General features: G+C 54.9%; 1 protein-coding gene across 1 annotated transcript in view; it reads right to left on the bottom strand.

Annotated features, from left to right (window-relative positions):
* The window catches only part of LOC144951220 (uncharacterized), an 84107-nt gene that overhangs the window by 27919 nt on the left and 31604 nt on the right, over positions 1-24584 (bottom strand). Inside the window, exons 2-4 of the mRNA XM_078881369.1 lie at positions 14732-14879; positions 8594-8797; positions 7206-7401 (exon numbers count right to left, since the gene is read on the bottom strand). Of these exons, the coding sequence (XP_078737495.1) occupies positions 7206-7401; positions 8594-8797; positions 14732-14879 (548 nt within the window). The remainder of the gene's footprint in view (positions 1-7205; positions 7402-8593; positions 8798-14731; positions 14880-24584) is intronic.

Here is a 24584-nt window from a genome sequence, read left to right as displayed (position 1 = left end):
GTGTTTGGTGATTGGTGGTGGTGGTGGTGCAGTGGTGGTGGTGCAGTAGTGGTGTTTGGTGGTGGTGTTTGGTGATTGGTGGTGGTGGTGCAGTGGTGGTGCTTAGTGGTGGTGTTTGGTGGTGGTGGTGTTTGGTGGTGGTGGTGTTTGGTGGTGGTGTTTGGTGATTGGTGGTGGTGGTGGTGGTACAGTGGTGGTGCTTGGTGGTGGTGTTTGGTGGTGGCCCACGTGCGTCCCAGCGAGAAGGGACCTGGGTTCGATTCCCGACGGTGGCGTCTCTCTGCGCGCTGTTTGCTGTCGCCGTTCCAGCGAGTGGAGGGAGTGAGCGGATAGCGAACAGCCACACGAGCCCGAGTTCGATACCAGATCACGGCCATCACCGGTGATGATATATCTGCACCAGTCCTGGGCCTCCCCCAGGTCGACTCAACCTCAAAAGAGTTTCCCGGTGCGACGTCTACATATCGACACCTGGGGAGACAAAGGCGGCCGAGCGTGGTGCTGGCCACCCACACCCTCGTGTACCCTCCTGGCCTTCATAGGTGCGACTCGCTAACACCACTTGTCCCAACAGTCTGTTCAGGCTAGACGGGGGATCTTTGTCTTTGCTCGCGCTGATCCATCAGTCGGCACTCGGGGTGGATGACGCGTGCCAGCGATTACTTTTCGGAGGTTCGCGGTTCGTATCGGACAGGCCGCCCTGGTTATCACTGCGGTGTGTGTCAAGCGTTATGATGATGATGATGATGCCCCCACGACCTCCACGCGACGTCTGTGTCACTCGCAGTGGACGTGAAAGACCCCACCGCCAGGTGAGGCGATGCAGGGTGTCCGTCGTGTTCGTGTGGGAGCGTGCAGGGGTTGTGTGTGTTCTCTCCCCCCGCTCTGCGTGAGTTCCCTCTGGGTTCTCTGTTTCCTCTGACAGCTAAACAACAAACAACCGCACGTCCAATGTCACTGGCATCGTAACATTGGCCAAGGAAGTTGCGTTCTGAGAGAGGAGATGGATACCACAACACGCCATTGGTCCCTCCCGTCCCTTAGACACACACAGAGGGGGTCTCTAACTCACAGAGGGGGTCTCTTAGTCACAGAGGGGGTCTCTTAGACACAGAGGGCGTCTCTTAGTCACACACAGAGGGGGTCTACACAGTGGGGGTCTCTAAGCCACCGTTACACTTGTAGTTGGTGCTCTGAGTGTCTGGACACACAGAGGAGCTGTTTGCCTGCGCTCCCTCCCCTCTGCACCTATCCCCGTCAGCAGCAGCGGCATCAGTGCTGCTAATGCTACCGCTGCTGCTGCTAATGCTGCTGCTGCTGCCGCTTGATGGATGTGCCAGAGACCTGAGCCACTGGCCCCGTTCTCGGCGAGTCTTTGATGAGCCCCGTCCCCCCGGGAGCTGTACCGCGCTCCTTCTGATGTCAAAACGAGAAGAGAACAAATCCCCCCCCCCTTCCACTCTCTTTTTTTTACGATCAGTGGAAACAAGAAGATGCTCGGTGTAGTCGGCACTTTGCTTCGTTCATCATTTCGTAATTTTTTTTTAACTTTGCTTTATGTAAACCCCCACCTCTCGCTCACTCTCTCGCTCACTTTCTCGGTCTCTCACTCTGTCTCTCTCTCGTGTCTCACTCTGTGTCTCTCGGTCTCACTCTCTCTCTGTCTCTGTGTCTCTCTCTGTGTCTCTCTCGTGTCTCTCTCTGTGTCTCTCTCGTGTCTCTCTCGTGTCTCGGAGTCACAGTTTCGAGGCCGCGTCCCTGCCTCGAGCCCCCCCCCCCCTTCTTGACCAACAGCGCACAATCCCTACCACCCCCCCCCCCCCACTTGGGCACAATCGGGGGGAGCGGTGGCGCAGCGGTTCCGACTCGGCGAGCCGAGTGGGGGGGAGAGAGTGGGGAGAGGGAAGGGTGGAGGAAGTGGGGTGAGGGAGCGAGTGGAGGGGGGGTGGAGGGAGTGAGATGAGGAGGGAGTCGTAAGAGGGAGGGAGTGGGAGATGATGGGAGTGGGGGGCAGGGAGTGGGGGGGAGTGGGGGGAGTAGAGTGAGGGAGTGGGGGGAGTGGGGGGAGTAGAGTGAGGGAGTGGGGGGAGTGGGGGGAGTAGAGTGAGGGAGTGGGGGGGAGTGGGGAGAGTAGAGTGAGGGAGTGGGGGGACGAAGGGAGTGGGGGGGGGAGTGGAGAGAGTGGAGGGAGTGGGGGGGGAGGGAGTGGAGGGAGTGGGGGGGGGTGGAGGGGGGGGATGAGGACTTCTCGAACCGGGGAGCTCCGACACGAGACGACGACGAGCGGGGCAGGTCCCGCGGGGAATTCCGAGACGAAGTCGCCGCCCGGCGCTCGTTCATCAGCCGCGAGTGGAAGCAGCTGAGAGCGGCCGAGGAGGAGGAGCTTCATCAAGAGGCGTTACAAACTAGGCGCGTTTGTTGAACTTCTTACCCACCGTACGTAGCCAACAGTGATTGTCGGAGGTACAGTGTCAGTCTATGGTGCAGTGTTGAGTCTATGGGCACTGACACACACACACTGATACACACACACTGGCACGCACACACTGACACACACACACATTGACACACACACACTGACACACACACACATTGACACACACACACTGACACACACACACTGACACACACACACATTGACACACACACACTGACACACACACACATTGACACACACACACGCGTGAGATGCTCTCCACAGCCGCCCCTCTGTGGATTTCAAGCCCTGGGCGACTGCTTTACAGCTCAATAATGAAGCCACTTTTGTTTTACTGCCGCGAAGCGAGTTCCCTCCTTAACGGGAGAGGCCACAACGCCTCCCCGGCTGTCAACCCCCCCTCTCAACCCCCCCTTCTCACCCCCCCCTCTCAACCCCCCCCCCCTCTCAACCCCCCCCCCTCTCAACCCCCCCTCTCAACCCCCCCCCCTCTCCATCTCCCTGCAGCGCTCAGCGGCCATGCCGAACGCTCACCTCCTTCATCACGACGACGACGATTCGTCACACGGCGCCTCCGCCGCACGGTGTCCGCTCCTCGCTCTCATCGAGAGAAGAGAGAGAGGACGACTCAGAGAGAGAGAGGACGACTGAGAGAGAGAGGACGACTGAGAGAGAGTGGACGACTGAGAGAGAGAGGACGACTCAGAGAGAGAGGACGACTCAGAGAGAGAGAGGATGACTCTCTGAGTCGTCCTCTCTCTCTCGCAGAGCCGCACGTCTGGCTCGCAGAGCCGCACGTCTGGCTCGCAGAGCCGCCCGCCGCTGGAGCAATCGCAACACGACGGTGTGACGGGCGGGAGGGCTCGCACGTGGCGCGATGGAAACATCTTGCGCGCCAGACACAGATGGAGCGGTCGTGCTGCAGGTCACGAGAAGCCAGCTAGGAGTGCGCTAGCCTCAGGAGAGGTGCATCAGATTTCACAGCCCGTGTGAACGCTAATTCTCGACGCGGCTGCGCGTGCGCTTTGTAATTGTCCGGTAGTTCCTTGGTGCTGTGTCGTAAACATCGTCACTGGGGAGACAAAGGCGGCCAGGCGTGGTGTTGTCCAACCTTCCCCCTCGTGTGCCGTGCGGCCTTCACAGGTGCTCGCTAACAGCACTTGCCCCTACAGCCTGTGGAGGCGATACAGAGGATCGTTGTCTTTGTGTGTTTCTTATCGTCAGTCAGGGTTGATGGAATATCGCGTTAGGAAAACGGCTGAGCAATGAAGGAGGTGTGCTGCTCTTCGTGTGGCGTTGCCTCGTTGCTCAAACTTTGTATCATAGACTTTGTTTCGTGCGCGTTTAAAGTTGTCGACGCTGTTGCTATTTCCGTGACAGCCCAACCCACTACCGCAAACGTTGCTCCTCTTTCCCGCTCCTCTTCTGAGCGTCGAACGCGGCTGTAGACCATCTGACCCCGGGCTCGTCGTGGGGGTGCCTGCACCCCATGAGGGTGCGAGATGCCCTTTGTGGGAGGGCGGCGAGACACGGCCAGGTTCAGAAGGTAAATAATCGAAAACACAAATTAAAGCGGGGGGGCACCCTGAGTTACGACTTGTTTCATCAAGCCCCATGTATTTATAAACATTGTAACAAAAAGTCAAGATTGAGAACCAAAGGGATTGCAAGACTGCAGTGAAGGTAAATCACCTCTGTAGCCGACTCTAATTAAACATTCACACATGGAGAGAGAGAGAGAGACGCCTTCACTCAAGGCCCGTGACGAAGCCGTGACGCACTGCGAGCTGATGTCGCCAGCAGCGGCCGTGCCACGAGGAATCGAGGAATGGGCAGCAGCGAGAGAGAGGGGGGGCTAGGAGATCAGCAGAGGGGGCGATCGGGGAGGGAGAGGAAGAGAATGGGCGGCAGAGAAGAGGCGGGCAGTGTTGAGTCTATGGGCAGTGTTGAGTCTGTGGGCAGTGTTGAGTCTATGGGTAGTGTTGAGTCTATGGGCAGTGTTGAGTCTATGGGCAGTGTTGAGTCTATGGGTAGTGTTGAGTCTATGGGCAGTGTTGAGTCTATGGGTAGTGTTGAGTCTATGGGTAGTGTTGAGTCTGTGGGCAGTGTTGAGTCTATGGGCAGTGTTGAGTCTATGGGCAGTGTTGAGTCTATGGGCAGTGTTGAGTCTATGGGCAGTGTTGAGTCTATGGGTAGTGTTGAGTCTATGGGCAGTGTTGAGTCTATGGGTAGTGTTGAGTCTGTGGGCAGTGTTGAGTCTATGGGCAGTGTTGAGTCTATGGGCAGTGTTGAGTCTATGGGTAGTGTTGAGTCTGTGGGTAGTGTTGAGTCTGTGGGCAGTGTTGAGTCTATGGGCAGTGTTGAGTCTTTCGGCAGTGTTGAGTCTATGGGTAGTGTTGAGTCTATGGGCAGTGTTGAGTCTATGGGTAGTGTTGAGTCTATGGGCAGTGTTGAGTCTATGGGTAGTGTTGAGTCTGTGGGCAGTGTTGAGTCTATGGGCAGTGTTGAGTCTATGGGCAGTGTTGAGTCTATGGGTAGTGTTGAGTCTATGGGTAGTGTTGAGTCTGTGGGAAGTGTTGAGTCTATGGGCCGTAGACTCAACACCGCACCTCCTATTAGCACGGTTGGGCACGTACGGTGCGAAAGAAGTTCAACAAGCAGTAGACACATCTCCTGCGGTGTAAAGATCCCAGCCTTCTATTTTGAGAGCCCCCCCCCGCCCCCTCCGTCTGAACCCCCCCCGCCGACTCGCCCCCCCCCCTCCTCCCCCCACCCCCCTCTCCCCTCCCCGCTGGTGCCTGGACGTTCACTTTACAGGCAGCACGTGTCACAGGCGGCGCGTGTCACAGGCGGCGCGTGTCACAGGCGGCGCGTGTCACAGCGGCGCATGGTACAGGCGGCGCGTGTCACAGGCGGCGCGTGGTACAGGCGGCGCGTGTCACAGGCGGCGCGTGTCACAGGCGGCGCGTGTCACAGGCGGCGCGTGTCACAGGCGGCGCGTGCTTTGTGTTAAGCGGCGTTCACGTCGCGGCCGCGTTTCATCTCCACAGGGCCGACGACGCGCCCTGTCTGTGTCTTAGCCCCCCCCCAGCCCCCCCCAGCCCCACCCCCCCCCCACTTAGAGACGAGCGTGGCTTTGATTTGGGAATTTGGGATCCGCACGCACGCGGCCCACTCTGCAGCCTCCACCCCTCCACACCCAGATCTCCTTCCATGAATCTTATCTCGGCACCCCCACCTCTCTCCCTCACCCCCCTCATCTACCCTACCCCCACCTCTCTCTCTCACCCCCCTCATCTACCCTACCCCCACCTCTCACCCCCCTCATCTACCCTCCCCCCACCTCTCTCTCCCTCACCCCCTCATCTACCCTTACCCCCACCTCTCTCTCCCTCACCCCCCTCATCTACCCTCCCCCCACCTCTCTCTCCCTCACCCCCTCATCTACCCTTACCCCCACCTCTCTCTCCCTCACCCCCCTCATCTACCCTTCCCCCACCTCTCTCTCCCTCACCCCCCTCATCTACCCTTACCCCCACCTCTCTCTCCCTCACCCCCCTCATCTACCCTTTCCCCACCTCTCTCTCCCTCACCCCCCTCATCTACCCTTACCCCCCACCTCTCTCTCCCTCACCCCCCTCATCTACCCTTTCCCCACCTCTCTCTCCCTCACCCCCCTCATCTACCCTCCCCCCACCTCTCTCTCCCTCACCCCCTCATCTACCCTTACCCCCACCTCTCTCTCCCTCACCCCCCTCATCTACCCTTACCCCCACCTCTCTCTCCCTCACCCACCTTCACCCCTCATCTACCCTTACCCCCACCTCTCACCCCCCTCATCTACCCTTCCCCCACCTCTCTCTCCCTCACCCCCCTCATCTACCCTTACCCCCACCTCTCTCTCCCTCACCCACCTTTACCCTTCATCTACCCTTACCCCCACCTCTCTTTCCATCACCCCCCTCATCTACCCTTACCCCCACCTCTCTCTCCCCCACCCCATCTTTACCCCTCATCTACCCTTACCCCCACTTCTCTCTCCATCACCCCACCTTTACCCCTCATCTACCCTTACCCCCCACCTCTCTCTCCCCACCCCATCTTTACCCCTCATCTACCCTTCCCCCCACCTCTCTCTCCATCACCCCACCTTTACCCCTCATCTACCCTTCCCCCCACCTTGTCGGAAGGGTGGGAAGGGGAGGATGGAAAAGTGTGGTTGACAAGCGGAGGGCAGCAAGGGGAGGCTCTGGGCTGGGCAGGGGCTGCCCCGATGCGTGGAGAGCGCTGCCCTCTGCTGGCGAGTGACGACACAGATCTCCGCGCACGCGGTCGTCAGCGTCGTTGTGCTTCACGAACGTGGCCATCATGACCCCCCCCACCATCCCCACCCCCTTGTGAGCCGTGGGTGGGTGGGTTTGGGGATGTTTGGGACTTCAGCCGCTTGGGGAACCGACTTATCTGGTGACCACCCAATCAACGCATCAAGCCAACGGTCCAATTTGATCGCCTGGCCGACTCTCCTACCACCTGTCCCACCGACCGACCGACCAATCAAATGACTGACTGCCCTACCACCTGTCCCACCGACCGACAGACCGACCATTCAAATGATCGACTGCCCTACCACCTGTCCCACCGACGGACCGACCAATCAAATGACCGACTGCCCCACCACCTGTCTCACCGACCGACCGCCGACCAATCAAATGACCGACTGCCCTACCACCTGTCCCACCGACCGACCGACTGCCTGACAGAACCTCACCCTGAAGGGCGTCTCGAAGGGCTCGATGATGCCACCGACCACGAGGAGTCCGTCCGTAGTGACCCCGAGGCCCGGGTGGTTGCTCCAGACTACGCTCTCCAGCAGGGCGCAGTCCACGTGGACGTCGAGGCGCTGGGCCCCCACCGCCAGCGCCACGCGGTGCCAGCGGCCGTCGCTCAACGACGGCGCCGGGAACCTGAGGAGTTGGGGGGGGGGGGGGCAACCGGCGTTAGCCACGAACAGGGGAAGAGAACGAACAAAGTTCACTCACACTCACTCACTCTCACACTCACTCTCACACTCACTCTCATACTCACTCTCACACTCTCACACTCACTCACACTCTCTCTGTCACTCTATCTGTGCAGGGGGAGAGAACGTACAAACTCCACACACAGAGAAAGGCGCCCGAGACGGGAATCGAACCCAGGGGTCTTGTGGCTGCGAGCCACGCGTCAACGTCACCGCCACCCAGAGCATGTGAACAGGAAGAGTGGAGACCTCCGCCGGCGATGCGTTGGGTGGTGGATTCGTGTTGTTGCAGTAATTGTTAAACTGAGAAAAACTGGGACTTGAGATGTCCCGGGAATGGTGACAGGTCTCCCCTGGAGAGCTACCAGCCAAATTACGATGCAGCTGTACACACACACACACCACACACGCACACCATTCACACACACACACACTCACCACACACACTCCACTCACACACCACACACACTCCACTCACACACCACACACACACACTCACCACACACACACCACACACACACAACTCACACACTCCACTCACACACACACCACTCACACACACCACACACACACAAAGACAAAGTTCCCTAGTATAGTCTGAACAGACTGTTGGGGCAAGTGCCGTTAGCGAGTTGCACCTAGCACGGCAGACGATGGGGAACTCACCAATGGGACTTTGTCCAGATCTTTCAAGGATTTGTGAGCTCCTCACACAATCCAGCCTGGTTAAACCCAGGATGGATCGTAGGCAGGCCAGCCTAAATGTTTCTAACCAGCGAAGACACAGACACACACATAGACACACACACAGACACACACACAGACACAAGAACACAGACACACCGATACACACAGACACACACAGAGACACACAGAAACACACTTCGCTCGCTCGCAGGAGACGCACAGAGAGACACCGAGAGACTCACGGGAGATACAGAGAGACACAGAGAGACACAGGGAGACACAGGGAGACACAGAGAGACACAGAGAGACACAGAGAGACACAGGGAGACACAAGGGGACAGAGGGTCAACACACAGCGGAGACTCACAGGAGACACGCTGGAGACACAGAGAGACTCACGGACACGAGTGACACGGGCACTGGGGGGTGGTGTGGGGGAGGTGTCTCACTCGTAGTGGCGTCTCCGCGTGGTCACGAACACGAGGCCTCTGTCTCCCACGCGCAGCTGCATGAGCACCTGGCCCCGGGGGCTGAGCAGCGTGAAGAGGGGGGCGTCCTGGCCCCCCCGCTCGGCGTCGTCATCGTCCTCGTCACGATGGCCGTGGAGAGGAGCCACTCGGAACTTCGTCAGCACGCTCACCTCCTCCGAGAAGCTGGCGACGGGGGGGACACGCGGGGAGACACGGGGGGACACGCGGGAGACACGGGGGGGACACGCGGGGGGGAACGGGGGGGACACGCGGGGGGGAACGGGGGGAGACACGGGGGGGGAGACACGCGGGGAGACACGCAGGGAGACATGCGGGGGATACGCAGGGAGACACGCGGGGGGAGACACGCGGGGGGACACGCGGGGAGACACGGGGAGACACGGTGGGGGACACGCAGGGAGACACGCGGGGAGACACGCGGGGAGACACGCGGGGAAACACGGTGGGGGTCACGTGGGGGGAGACACGGTGGGGGTCACGTGGGGGGGGAACGGGGGGGGAACGGGGGGAGACACGTGCAGTGACCACCCCGACCGCGTCTTTGCCTCTGTAGCCCTCCCGTGACGCCGGGGTGGCTGAGAGCGCTCCCCACGTGACCAGCGCATTCGCGTCTCGTCTCATTTGCAAAAGGGGGCACCCCCAGTGGCAGCTGCCCTTACCCCCCCCACCCCCAGCACGAGGTGAGCCCGCACAGAGCAGGCCGGGTGCGTCTGTCAGTCGGGGGCCGATGATTGCCGCTGATGCTGCCGTCTGTGTGTTGATGCCACACCGATCGACTTGTGGGTCACATTTCAGCATTGCGATGTGTCTTGCCAATAGCACTTAGATTGACTGATTAAGATGGTGCATTTGTGGTTGTTGTTTTTTACAAACTCATCGCCGATGTTGGCCTTGAGTGGTAAGCTAACTCGGGTCCTAGAAGAGTCTGCTAACCACCGTGCCACCGCTCCCCACGCAGATACATAAAGATCCCCCGTATAGCCTTAACAGACTGTTGGGGCAAGTGCTGTTGGCGAGTATGCATGTTGGAATTCTTTCACACCGTACGTAGCCACCTATGAAGGCGCCCATGGCACACGAGAGGGGGTGGTGGCCAGCACCACGCCCGGCCGCCTTTGTCTCACCAGTGGCAATTTTAACAAATCCCACTTGGTACTCAGTTTGAGGCTGAGTCGACCTAGGGGAGGCCCAGAACCGGTTCAGATATATAATCGTCACTGTTGTTGGCCGTGAGTGGGAATTGAACCCGGGTCGCCAGGTTCGTAGTGCATGGCGATATATCCGCTAAACTACCGCTCCCCATTCCCACATACACACACACACACTCCCACACACACACACGCACTCCCACACACACACGCACTCCCATACACACACACGCACTCCCACACACACACGCACTCCCACACACACACTCCCACCCCTCCACACACGCACACACTCCCACACGCACACACTTCCACACACACACACTCCCCCCCCCCACACACAAGGGATTCATTCCGCGAGGCTCCGTGTTCTTCGTTGGCGAACATGCGGCTCAGATGAACGAACCCCAAACCTGCGCTCCGCTAAGCCACAGTAACTCTCTCCAGGAAGACAAAGAGCAGACGGGCCGGGCGGACAGGGCGAGTGCCCCCAGGGCACCTTCTAGAGGGTCTCTGCCCCCAGAGCACCTTCTAGAGAGTCTCTGCCCTCGGGGCACCTTCTAGAGAGTCTCTGCCCCGGGGCACCTTCTAGAGGGTCTCTGCCCCCGGGGCACCTTCTAGAGGGTCTCTGCCCCCGGGGCACCTTCTAGAGGGTCTCTGCCCCCGGGGCACCTTCTAGAGAGTCTCTGCACTCGGGGCACCTTGTAAGAGGGTCTCTGCCAACGGGGGACCTTCTAGAGGGTCTCTGCCCCCGGGGCACCTTCTAGAGGGTATCTGCCCCCGGGGCACCTTCTAGAGAGTCTCTGCCCTCGGGGCACCTTCTAGAGGGTCTCTGCCCCCGGGGCACCTTCTAGAGGGTCTCTGCCCCCGGGGCACCTTCTAGAGAGTCTCTGCCCTCAGGGCACCTTGTAGAGAGTCTCTGCCCTCAGGGCACCTTGTAGAGAGTCTCTGCCCCCGGGGCACCTTCTAGAGGGTCTCTGCCCCCGGGGCACCTTCTAGAGAGTCTCTGCCCCGGGGCACCTTCTAGAGGGTCTCTGCCCCCGGGCACCTTCTAGAGGGTCTCTGCCCCCGGGGCACCTTCTAGAGGGTCTCTGCCCCCGGGGCACCTTCTAGAGAGTCTCTGCCCTCGGGGCACCTTGTAGAGAGTCTCTGCCCCCGGGGCACCTTCTAGAGGGTCTCTGCCCCCGGGGCACCTTCTAGAGAGTCTCTGCCCTCAGGGCACCTTCTAGAGGGTCTCTGCCCTCAGGGCATCTTCTAGAGAGTCTCTGCCCCGGGGCACCTTCTAGAGGGTCTCTGCCCCCGGGGCACCTTCTAGAGAGTCTCTGCCCCCGGGGCACCTTCTAGAGAGTCTCTGCCCCCGGGGCACCTTCTAGAGAGTCTTTGCCCCCGGGGCACCTTCTAGAGAGTCTCTGCCCCCGGGGCACCTTCTAGAGGGTCTCTGCCCCCGGGGGCAGAGGAGGGCCGTGCCACGTTGTCGCACTAGGGGGGGACCGGGTGCTCATTCCCATTGATTTACCTGCAGGATGGACATGACATGATTTACCTGCAGGATGGACATGACATGATCTACCTGCAGGATGGACATGACATGATTTACCTGCAGGATGGACATGACATGATTTACCTGCAGGATGGACATGACATGATCTGCCTGCAGGATGGACATGACATGATTTACCTGCAGGATGGACATGACATGATCTACCTGCAGGATGGACATGACATGATCTACCTGCAGGATGGACATGACATGATCTACCTGCAGGATGGACATGACATGATCTACCTGCATGATGGACATGACATGATTTACCTGCAGGATGGACATGACATGATTTACCTGCAGGATGGACATGACATAATCTGCCTGCAGGATGGACATGACATGATTTACCTGCAGGATGGACATGACATGATTTACCTGCAGGATGGACATGACATGATCTACCTGCAGGATGGACATGACATGATCTACCTGCAGGATGGACATGACATGATTTACCTGCAGGATGGACATGACATGATTTACCTGCAGGATGGACATGACATGATCTACCTGCAGGATGGACATAACATGATTTACCTGCAGGATGGACATGACATGATCTACCTGCAGGATGGACATGACATGATCTACCTGCAGGATGGACATGACATGATTTACCTGCAGGATGGACATGACATGATTTACCTGCAGGATGGACATGACATGATCTACCTGCAGGATGGACATGACATGATTTACCTGCAGGATGGACATGACATGATCTACCTGCAGGATGGACATGACATGATCTACCTGCAGGATGGACATGACATGATCTACCTGCAGGATGGACATGACATGATCTGCCTGCAGGATGGACATTACATGATCTACCTGCAGGATGGACATGACATGATCTACCTGCAGGATGGACATGACATGATCTACCTGCAGGATGGACATGACATGATCTACCTGCAGGATGGACATGACATGATCTACCTGCAGGATGGACATGACATGATCTGCCTGCAGGATGGACATTACATGATCTACCTGCAGGATGGACATGACATGATCTACCTGCAGGATGGACATGACATGATCTACCTGCAGGATGGACATGACATGATTTACCTGCAGGATGGACATTACATGATCTACCTGCAGGATGGACATGACATGATCTGCCTGCAGGATGGACATGACATGATCTACCTGCAGGATGGACATGACATGATCTACCTGCAGGATGGACATGACATGATTTACCTGCAGGATGGACATGACATGATCTACCTGCAGGATGGACATGACATGATCTGCCTGCAGGATGGACATGACATGATCTACCTGCAGGATGGACATGACATGATCTGCCTGCAGGATGGACATGACATGATCTACCTGCAGGATGGACATGACATGATCTGCCTGCAGGATGGACATGACATGATCTACCTGCAGGATGGACATGACATGATTTACCTGCAGGATGGACATGACATGATCTGCCTGCAGGATGGACATGACATGATCTACCTGCAGGATGGACATGACATGATCTACCTGCAGGATGGACATGACATGATCTACCTGCAGGATGGACATGACATGATCTACCTGCAGGATGGACATGACATGATCTACCTGCAGGATGGACATGACATGATCTACCTGCAGGATGGACATAACATGATTTACCTGCAGGATGGACATGACATGATCTACCTGCAGGATGGACATGACATGATCTACCTGCAGGATGGACATGACATGATTTACCTGCAGGATGGACATGACATGATTTACCTGCAGGATGGACATGACATGATCTACCTGCAGGATGGACATGACATGATTTACCTGCAGGATGGACATGACATGATCTACCTGCAGGATGGACATGACATGATCTACCTGCAGGATGGACATGACATGATCTGCCTGCAGGATGGACATTACATGATCTACCTGCAGGATGGACATGACATGATCTACCTGCAGGATGGACATGACATGATCTACCTGCAGGATGGACATGACATGATCTACCTGCAGGATGGACATGACATGATCTACCTGCAGGATGGACATGACATGATCTGCCTGCAGGATGGACATTACATGATCTACCTGCAGGATGGACATGACATGATCTACCTGCAGGATGGACATGACATGATCTACCTGCAGGATGGACATGACATGATTTACCTGCAGGATGGACATTACATGATCTACCTGCAGGATGGACATGACATGATCTGCCTGCAGGATGGACATGACATGATCTACCTGCAGGATGGACATGACATGATCTACCTGCAGGATGGACATGACATGATTTACCTGCAGGATGGACATGACATGATCTGCCTGCAGGATGGACATGACATGATCTGCCTGCAGGATGGACATGACATGATCTACCTGCAGGATGGACATGACATGATCTGCCTGCAGGATGGACATGACATGATCTACCTGCAGGATGGACATGACATGATCTGCCTGCAGGATGGACATGACATGATCTACCTGCAGGATGGACATGACATGATTTACCTGCAGGATGGACATGACATGATCTGCCTGCAGGATGGACATGACATGATCTACCTGCAGGATGGACATGACATGATCTACCTGCAGGATGGACATGACATGATCTACCTGCAGGATGGACATGACATGATCTACCTGCAGGATGGACATGACATGATCTACCTGCAGGATGGACATGACATGATCTGCCTGCAGGATGGACATGACATGATCTACCTGCAGGATGGACATGACATGATCTGCCTGCAGGATGGACATGACATGATTTACCTGCAGGATGGACATGACATGATCTACCTGCAGGATGGACATGACATGCTCACATCGCTTTTTTTGTTACGAATTCCACCAACCTCGAGTAAATATAGTAAGCATTATTTATTTATTTATATCCACCCCCTCCCCTCCCCCCTCCTCTCTCCTCGGTTGGGACTTTGCAGCTGCATCAATACGGGGTTCTGCTGCTTCCTGTGGGTGACAGCTCTCTCCCTCCCTCATTCCCTATCTCTTCCCCCCCCCTCTCTCTAGCTATCTCTCTTTCTCTCTAGCTATCTCTCTCCCTGCCTCAGCCTCCCTGCCTCAGCCTCCCTGCCTCTCTCTCTCTCTCCGTCTCTCCCTCTCCTCGACCCCTCGAGTATAGAAGGGGTGGGTTGGCTAACAGGGAGGTCGATACAGCAATATCGGGGGGCGGGGTGGCGGTGTTAGGGGGGGCTGTGTGGTGTTCGTTGTGTCACTGTGTGGTGACGTCACCGTGTGGTGTGACGTCACCATGTGGTGTGACGCGTCACCGTGTGGTGTGACGCGTCACACCGTGTGGTGTGACACGATACCGTGTGGTGTGACACGTCACCGTGTGGTGTGACGCGTCACACCGTGCGGTGCGGCGTGCCTCACCGGTATCCGAAGGCCCTCCGGAGCGGCAGGGCGAGCACGGCCCACTGGCCCACGTGGTAGGCCGGGCAGCCCACCTCGTCGCGCGTCCTCGTCACGTTGGGCGGCCACGACAGGCCCAGGCGCAGCCCGGCCAGCACGTCCACCTCGTCTAGCGGGGGGGGTCACAGGTCACGGGGGTAGCGGTGAGCAGGGGTCAGTGTCTAGGTGGCTGTGTACGTGATGGTGTGGGGGGGGGGCGGTGGTGCAGGGGGTAACACCAATGACGATTATCTGTACCGGTCCTGGGTCTGCCCTAGCTCGACTCAGCCTCAAATGAGTACCTGGGGAAGCAAAGGCGGTCAGGCGTGGTGCTGGCCACCCACCCCCCCCCTCGTGTGCCACAGTGCCGGCTTTCATCGGTGCTGCTACTCGCTAACAGCACTCGCCCCAACAGTCTGTTCAGGCTACACGGGGGATCTTTGTCTTTGCTCGCTGATCCATCAGTCGGCACTCGCGGCAGGTGACGCGGCTTAGCGATGACTTTTAGGAGGTTCGCGGTTCGAACCAGGCAGGCCGCCCTGGTTATCACTGCGGTGTGTGTGTCAACCGTGATGATGATGACGATGCCACCACTACCCACTACGACTACGCGCCGTCTGCTTCACTCACAGTGGACGTTAAAGACCCCGGGGACGTCGTTGGCAAGAGTCGGGCCGTCGAATTTGTTGAATGTGAGAAAACCTGAATATTGATCCTGCCGGAGGAATTCTCTGAAGCTCTTTTTTCATATTTCCAGGGGTCACGGGGTCAAATCGTGACAACGAAAAACACAGTTAAACGAAATTAAAACAAAAGTTTAAACAAATGAATGAAAAGAGATATACAAACAAAACTCAACGATTCATTTTTATCTTACCAGGTGTAAAGCCAACTGAGAAGCCACCTGCCCACAAATGATTGCTCAACGTGGGAATCGACGATGAGTGTGGCTCATCATCATCATCATGATCGCCATCATCGCCATCATCGCGTGGAACATTTATGGCGGCAGTAGCGCAATACGTCTCGCGGGGAGGAGAAAGCACGGCGTGACATGTTTTGAAAAGTAAGACTCATTTGTTTTTACCTTTTCTGGCAATAAAACAGGAGTTGCGTTAAGATGGTCAAACACCAAATAAATGGCTGTCGCAAGGCATCAAGTTGCCGCATTCGCCACACACACACAGTACTTGCGGTGAACAGACTAACACGCTCTGATAATAACCAATGGGCATTGTCTTCGATGGGCCTACACCAGAGCCGGCGGCCTTCTTCATGGCCTAGCCTCACCACCACGGTCAGGACAGAGCACAACGCCACGAGGCGGACACTCAAAGACAACGCCACGAGGTGGTCAGCAGGGGGGGGGGGAGGGGTGCTGAGGGGGCAGGGGGGGCGGGGGGGGACTAAATTGAAGCTGTCTCGGCAGTCCGCCTGTCTGTCGACATCTCGCCCGGTCTCGTTCTGTCTCAGTCTGTGGGCAATGTTGAGTCTATGGGCAGTGTTGAGTCTATGGGCAATGTTAGTCTATGGGCAATGTTAGTCTATGGGCAAAGTTAGTCTATGGGCAGTGTTAGTCTATGGGCAATGTTAGTCTATGGGCAATGTTAGTCCATGGGCAGTGTTAGTCTATGAGCAGCGTTGAGTCTATGGGCAGTGTTGAGTCTATGGGCAGTGTTGAGTCTATGGGCAGTGTTAGTCTATGGGCAATGTTAGTCCATGGGCAAAGTTAGTCTATGGGCAGTGTTAGTCTATGGGCAATGTTAGTCTATGGGCAATGTTAGTCTATGGGCAGTGTTGAGTCTATGGGCAATGTTAGTCCATGGGCAGTGTTGGTCTATGGGCAGTGTTGAGTCTATGGGCAATGTTAGTCTATGGGCAATGTTAGTCTATGGGCAGTGTTGAGTCTATGGGCAGTGTTGAGTCTATGGGAAATCTTCTTGGTTCTTTCGGTAAAGTCACGTAGAAGGGAAGTAATAAAATAATAAAAATAAAACATAATAAAACAATTCTCACGACGTTTCGGCCACAACGCAAGCAGCCGTCCTCAGGCGAAGAATGAGACATTATCAAGCTAGGAGCTTATATAGGTGTAGCGAGGAGGAGCGCCTTAACAAAAGAATGTGCATATGAAGAGGAATTTTAGCATACCAATGGGCAATGCGTAGGAGGGGGGGCGGAGGGGTTTCAAAGTCCCATTATGCCCATGCATTATGCAGGATCAACAGCACCACGGGGGGGCGCAAGGAACAACGTTAATAAAGGAAAGGAATGTTAATGATATGTAGCTGCATTTACCAAACAACCACGTAGAAAACCAAAGTAAAAACTACATAAAAAACTAAAATATAAACTGATACTTACTATACTCTACAATAAGCTGAGTTACTAACAACAAATAATAAATTACAATTCTACGTCGTAAGAAGTATATAATATACTTCCATCTAAACTTTATTCTCTTAGCATATACAGTACTATATACTGCCATAGATAAACCCAACATTAAATTATATACTGTATTGCTGTAAACAACCCTATACTTTATACATTTTAATATAACACTATGTATTATTCAACTCACCCTAATGTGTATCGAAATGGTTTATTACGTCCTTCCAATGATTGCTAAGCCTGAATCCATCTTCTCGGTTAAAATTGTCTCTGTGTTTGTATATGTGGATCGCCTCATGAACGAATCTCTCATGATAGCCAGATGGCTTGCAGAGAACCTCCGTCTTGGAGAAGTCAATGTCATGTGAGCCCACTGAGTTGTAACAGTGGTCTGCCACGGCTGAGGTGTTTGTCCTACCGTGTTTTAGATCAGCTTTATGTTCACGAATGCGGTCTGAGACGTGTCGTTTGGTTTAAGCCACCCACACGAATGCTTATCTAAAACCGGATACCCACCACCATCCATCCCAGAAAAATTCCCTCATCAAGACTCTATATCATAGAGCCCAATGCATCTCCGACCATGAACACATTTCCAGTGAACTCAAACACGTACGCCAAGCTCTTAAGGCTAATGGTTACTCCGACTACACAATCCGCAAAGCCATCACTCCAACCATTAAGAAGGATCCTGTTGAGGAGCCTTTCAAGACCATCACCTTACCCTACATTGCTGGGGTCACAAAAAAGATCTCCAAAATCCTGATTAAACACAAGATCCAGGTCCGATTCAACACAGTACATAAAATCCGTGATCTGGTACCGTCTGTAAAAGATGTGATTCCAGACATACAGTACCCTGGCGTCTACAAACTAAGTTGCCTCTGTGGTAGCAGTTACATTGGGGAAACCAAACGACACGTCTCAGACCGCATTCGTGAACATAAAGCTGATCTAAAACACGGTAGGACAAACACCTCAGCCGTGGCAGACCACTGTTACAACTCAGTGGGCTCACATGACATTGACTTCTCCAAGACGGAGGTTCTCTGCAAGCCATCTGGCTATCATGAGAGATTCGTTCATGAGGCGATCCACATATACAAACAGAGACAATTTTAACCGAGAAGATGGATTCAGGCTTAGCAATCATTGGAAGGACGTAATAAACCATTTCGATACACATTAGGGTGAGTTGAATAATACATAGTGTTATATTAAAATGTATAAAGTATAGGGTTGTTTACAGCAATACAGTATATAATTTAATGTTGGGTTTATCTATGGCAGTATATAGTACTGTATATGCTAAGAGAATAAAGTTTAGATGGAAGTATATTATATACTTCTTACGACGTAGAATTGTAATTTATTATTTGTTGTTAGTAACTCAGCTTATTGTAGAGTATAGTAAGTATCAGTTTATATTTTAGTTTTTTATGTAGTTTTTACTTTGGTTTTCTACGTGGTTGTTTGGTAAATGCAGCTATATATCATTAACATTCCTTTCCTTTATTAACGTTGTTCCTTGCGCCCCCCCGTGGTGCTGTTGATCCTGCATAATGCATGGGCATAATGGCTCTTTGAAACCCCTCCGCCCCCCCTCCTACGCATTGCCCATTGGTATGCTAAAATTCCTCTTCATATGCACATTCTTTTGTTAAGGCGCTCCTCCTCGCTACACCTATATAAGCTCCTAGCTTGATAATGTCTCATTCTTCGCCTGAGGACGGCTGCTTGCGTTGTGGCCGAAACGTCGTGAGAATTGTTTTATTATGTTTTATTTTTATTATTTTATTACTTCCCTTCTACGTGACTTTACCGAAAGAACCAAGAAGATGAATCCCTGCAGTCACGAAAGCTTTAAATCGAAATCTATGGGGAATGTTAGTCCATGGGCAGTGTTGAGTCTATGGGCAGTGTTGAGTCTATGGGAAATGTTAGTCCATGGGCAGTGTTAGTCTATGAGCAGCGTTGAGTCTATGGGCAGTGTTGAGTCTATGGGCAGTATTAGTCTATGGGCAGTGTTGAGTCTATGGGCAGTGTTGAGTCTATGGGCAGTGTTAGTCTATGGGCAATGTTAGTCCATGGGCAGTGTTGAGTCTATGGGCAGTGTTGACTTTATGGGCAATGTTAGTCCATGGGCAGTGTTAGTCTATGAGCAGCGTTGAGTCTATGGGCAGCGTTGAGTCTATGGGCAGTGTTAGTCTATGGGCAGTGTTGAGTCTATGGGCAGTTTTTTTTTTATTACTTCCCTTCTACGTGACTTTACCGAAAGAACCAAGAAGATCTATGGGCAGTGTTGAGTCTATGGGCAGTGTTGAGTCTATGGGCAGCGTTGAGTCTATGGGTAGTGTTGAGTCTATGGGCAGTGTTGAGTTTATGGGCAGTGTTGAGTCTATGGGCAGTGTTGAGTTTATGGGCAGTGTTGAGTCTATGGGCAGTGTTGAGTCTATGGGCAGTGTTGAGTCTATGGGCAGTGTTAGTCTATGGGCAGTGTTGAGTTTATGGGCAGTGTTGAGTCTATGGGCAGTGTTGAGTATATGGGCAATGTTAGTCCATGGGCAGTGTTAGTCTATGGACAGTGTTGAGTCTATGGGCAGTGTTAGTCACACTGCACGCAATGAGTTTGCGTATATATGTATACAGTATGTATGAGGTGGTGGAGGAGGAGGTAGTGGAGGAGGAGGTGGGGAATGAGGTGGTGATGTTAGGGGAGGGGGTTGTGGAGGAGGAGAATGAGGTGGAGAATGAGGTGAAGAATGAGGTGGTGTTAGGGGAGGGGGTTGTGGGGGAGAGACGCGCGCGGGGCCATGCGGCGCTGCGACTTGAGCGGAGCCGGCCTCGTGAAGAGTCTTCGCCGTCAGCCTGCCCCCTCATCCCGTGCAGGGAGGGAGGGAGGGGCAGGGAAGGAGGGGCAGGGAGGGAGGGGGAGGGGAGGCAGGGAGGGAGGGGAGGGAGTGTGCGAGGTGTTTTCTGCTGGACACGTGCGACAAGAAGTTTCGTAGCTTATGGAATTCCTGCAGGACAAATGCCACATTCCGATCGCCGATTCCATTCTCGCGAAAAGCGTCTCGCGTGCCGCCCTCGCTGCCCGGGGCAACGCACGAGTGAGGGGCGGGGGACGGGGGGCAGGGGGCGGGGGGGTCAGACGCGGAGTCGGCCCCCGCTGGGTACCTGGACTCGAATCTGGATCCCAACTTTCCCCGCTGTGGAATAAGTTTGGTTCTCAAGTCGGAGTGGTCTCAGCCCCGGTCACCCGCGACTCACAGGGAGTCCCATAGACTCACACAGAGACCCATAGACTCGCATAGAGAACCATAGACTCACACGGAGCTTCAAAGACTCCCAGAGAGACCCGTAGACTCACACCGGGACGCGTAGATTGACAGCGAGACTCACACAAGGCAGAGTGGTGGTTGAAGCGAGCGCCTCGAGTGTGCGGTGGTGTGGGGGTGGAGAGGGTGGAGGGGGAGGGAGGGAAGGGAGGAGGTGGATGAGGTGGAGGAGGTCGAGGGGGTGGAGGGGGAGGGAGGGAAGGGAGGAGGTGGATGAGGTGGAGGGGGAGGATGGGGAAGAGGGGGTGGAGGGGGGGATGAGGATGAGCGACTGCGATGGAGTGGCCGTGGAGGTGGCCCCGGGCAGCGGAGTGCGTGGACGTGAGAACGGAGAGAGCCGTGCAGAGGAGGCAGCGATCGGGGAGGGGGGCAGGGGAGAGGGAGGGGGGCAGGGGAGAGGGAGGGGGGCAGGGGAGAGGGAGGGGGGCAGGGGAGAGGGGGGGGCAGGAGACGGAGGGGGGGGGGCTCAGAATCAAGAATGTTTATTCGCACTGGAGAAATCCGATGAGCTATGAAGCTCTTTTTCAGGGATGTCCAGTCGGGGTACGGGGTAAGAACGTTACAACCAACACGACAGAAGTGCAGAGTACACGCAAGGTGAACACATCACCCAACACACAAACACAAACACCACACTCAACCATCCCCATCCTACCAGGCAAAGCCCGCTGAGGCATTCACTTATTTATGAGAAGCGACTTGGCCACCACAAATGACAGCTCAACAAAGTGGCCCATCGTTTGGACATTTACAGCAGCCAGAATAATCTAAATCGTCCAACGGCGTGTTTCTAAATGTGGAGGGAAAAAACCGGAGGACCCGGAGAAGAAATCCACGCGACTACGGGGAGAGAAAGAGACGCAAACTGCAAATAGACAGCAGCAGCAGCAGGCGTCGTCAGGGTCGGGATCGAACCCGCGACCTCCTGTGTACCCGGCGAGGAAGTTCACATCTCACCGCGAGTCCCAGCGGTGGGCGGCAATTATAAAACTAATTATACAACCAACTATAAACTAATCATGAAACTAATTATACAACCAATTATAAAACTAATTATAAAACCTAATTAAAACTAATTATAAAACGAATTATAAAACCTAATTAAAACTAATTATAAAACTAATTATAAAACTAACTATAAACTAATCATGAAACCTAATTAAAACTAATTATGAAACCTAATTAAAACTAATTATAAAACTAATTATAAACCGACAAGTAAACCTACAAATAGACCCGAGACCAAGCTAACTCACGACAACGCCTGCCTGACTGCCCGCACCGCTCGTCTCTCGAAAACCGGCGAAGCGGGAGTCGAACCCATGCGGACCGAGGCCCAAGGGCAAGGCAGGAACGCGGCGAAAATTCACGAATTCCCCCGCCGCCCAGAGACAGGCAAAGATCCCCCCCCCGCCTGTGTAGCCTTCACAGACTGCTGGGGCAAGTGCAGTTAGCGAGTACTGTGGCCCAGCACCACGCCCGGCCGCCTTTGTCTGCCCAGTGGCGATGCTTGCACACCGCACTCGGTGTTCATTTGAGGCTGAGCTGACCTTGGGGAGGCCCAGGACCGGTTCAGATAATCGTCATTGATGTTGGCCGTGAGCGGGAATCGAACTCGGGTCGCCAGGTTCGTAACGCAGCGTAGCGCTAACCACGACACGACCACACACACACACACCCTAGCACACACACACACACCCTAGCACACACACACACACCCTAGCACACACACACACACACACCCTAGCACACACCCAGCACACACACACACACACCCCAGCACACACACACACACACCCTAGCACACACACACACACCCTAGCACACACACACACACCCTAGCACACACACACACACCCTAGCACACACCCAGCACACACACACACACACCCCAGCACACACACACACACACACCCTAGCACACACACACACACACACCCCAGCACACACACCCCAGCACACACCCAGCACACACACCCCAGCACACACACATACACACCCTAGCACACACACACACACACACCCTAGCACACACCCCCTACCTCTCTACCCCTACCCCTCACCAAGCCTGCCTCCACCAAGTCTGGGTTATCGATGGCACGGCCTTGTCAGAGACAATGAACCCGCAACTCCCCAAGCCCCCGAGTTGCACCCCCAGGGGCTCTGGGACGTGACGCGAACGTCGGAGACAGCGGCCAGACACGGCGGACGAGGTGAGGCGCCCGGGTTCGCTCCCTGGGGCTCGGTGTCTCCCCGGGAGACGGAGACTGATGGTCGTGCTCCCAGCCCCTCATCACCTTCGACCGTCTCAGTTCGAGCCCTGGAGGAGCTCGCGGCCTCAAGGGCCCAGGATTCCAAGCGGACAGCAACAAACGGCACTAATTGAAGTACGCAATAGTCAAGAGAGTGTAACGCGCTTTTTGAATTGTGCAATGTTGTTATTGTTCTTCTTGGTTCTTTCGGTAAAGTCACATAGAATGGAAATAAAACAAAACATAATAAAATAATTCTCACGACGTTTCGGCCACAACGCAAGCAGCCGTCCTCAGGTGAAGAACAGGTCTGTCAGAAAGACAGCGTCTGAATGAACACCACCAGGCTTGGCAGCGTATATTTAAGCTGGGTTGGAGGGGGAAGAGCGACTTGACAAAGGAATTTGCATATCAAGAGGAATTTAGCATATTTATGGGAAATGCAGGTATGTGATTAGTACTACTTATGCCCGTGCATTATGCAGGATTAGCAGCATCAAAGGGAGGGGATAGGGGTAGCATTAATAAAGGGAAGGAGTGTTAATAGTATGTAGCTGCAGTAATTAAAACCACCACGTAAAGTAGTAGTAGTAGCAGCTTTAGTAGTAGTAGCAGCAGTAGTAGCAGCAGCTGTAGCAGTAGCAGCAGCAGTAGTAGTAGCAGTAGTAGTAGCAGCAGTAGCAGCAGCAGCAGCAGCAGCTGTAGTAGTAGCAGCAGTAGCAGCAGCTGTAGCAGTAGCAGCAGCTGTAGCAGTAGCAGCAGCTGTAGCAGTATCTGTAGCAGTAGTAGCAAGACCTCGATATTGCCATCGAGCTCCTGAGCCTCATTGCTGCTGCTGCTGCCATCATGCGCAAGGGGAGCGTGGAATCGTGAATTTCAACAAACGCAGGAAGCGGTCATTGACGCGGCTCCTGGTCAGCACCATCAGCTGCGGGCGTGCTCAGGCACTGCGCTTCGCTCTCATGGAAACCAAATTTGGCGATGGTCCTGCGCATGCCTTTATTCGGTCCACTAGTTTATTCAAATATCAATATGCACGGAGGTCTGTTTTGTTTGTGCCATCAGGGGTGGGGGGAGCGGACAAAGCTGGGGGGGGCGTGGTGCACGTCGCCGGACGACCCCGGCCACTGCGGAGTGATGGGGGAGGGGGGGGCACAACATTGAAATTGAACGCCAGAGGATTTGGCGAGTGAACTCACGCGGGCTCGCGGGCTCGCGGGTTCGCTTCATTTACAAGCAGGTGGGAAATTCGGGAGACCGGAATAAAATGAATGCAGCTTCTATTTCTAAGTAACGTGCAAGAACATCAATTCAGTGCAGGATAGATATAAAACCACGCTGGCAACCCAGTCCAGTAAGGGAGCCTCGATGCCAACGAGTGACCAGGAGGTGACTGACCGCCGGTGAGTGAGCGAGTCGCTCGTTGTGGCAGAGGCAGAGAGGGAGCAGGGGCAGTCGCAGGAGGTAGCAAGCAGCGATAGGAGAGCGACCGGGAGGCGAGCGATGGCGAGCGACTTGGTGGGACGCTCGCCCATTGGTGGAGACGGCGGCGACGGGATTCGTGGGGTCGGCGCGTCACGTGCCGCCCGCGACGCGTTGCGTGTGGCACGTGACTGCGAGGTGACCTCAACCGCCGTCGAAATATTCAAATCCACAGCCCCCACTCCCCCCCCCCAAAAGAACCCAACAACCCCCACAACGGCCCGATCCGATAACCCCACCAACACCCAGACACTCGCCACTCAGTGACGGTGACGTCAACACGGCGCCCGTGCCAGGCCAGGTGCACTTTGAGGCCACGTGACGTGTCGAGGGCTCGCTGCTGGCAGGAGGTCTCGGGACAGACCCAGC

The sequence above is a fragment of the Lampetra fluviatilis genome, chromosome 61, assembly GCF_964198595.1.
Source record: "Lampetra fluviatilis chromosome 61, kcLamFluv1.1, whole genome shotgun sequence".
NCBI classification, from domain to species: Eukaryota; Metazoa; Chordata; class Hyperoartia; order Petromyzontiformes; family Petromyzontidae; genus Lampetra; species Lampetra fluviatilis.
This window is presented reverse-complemented; position numbering and strand designations above follow the sequence as displayed.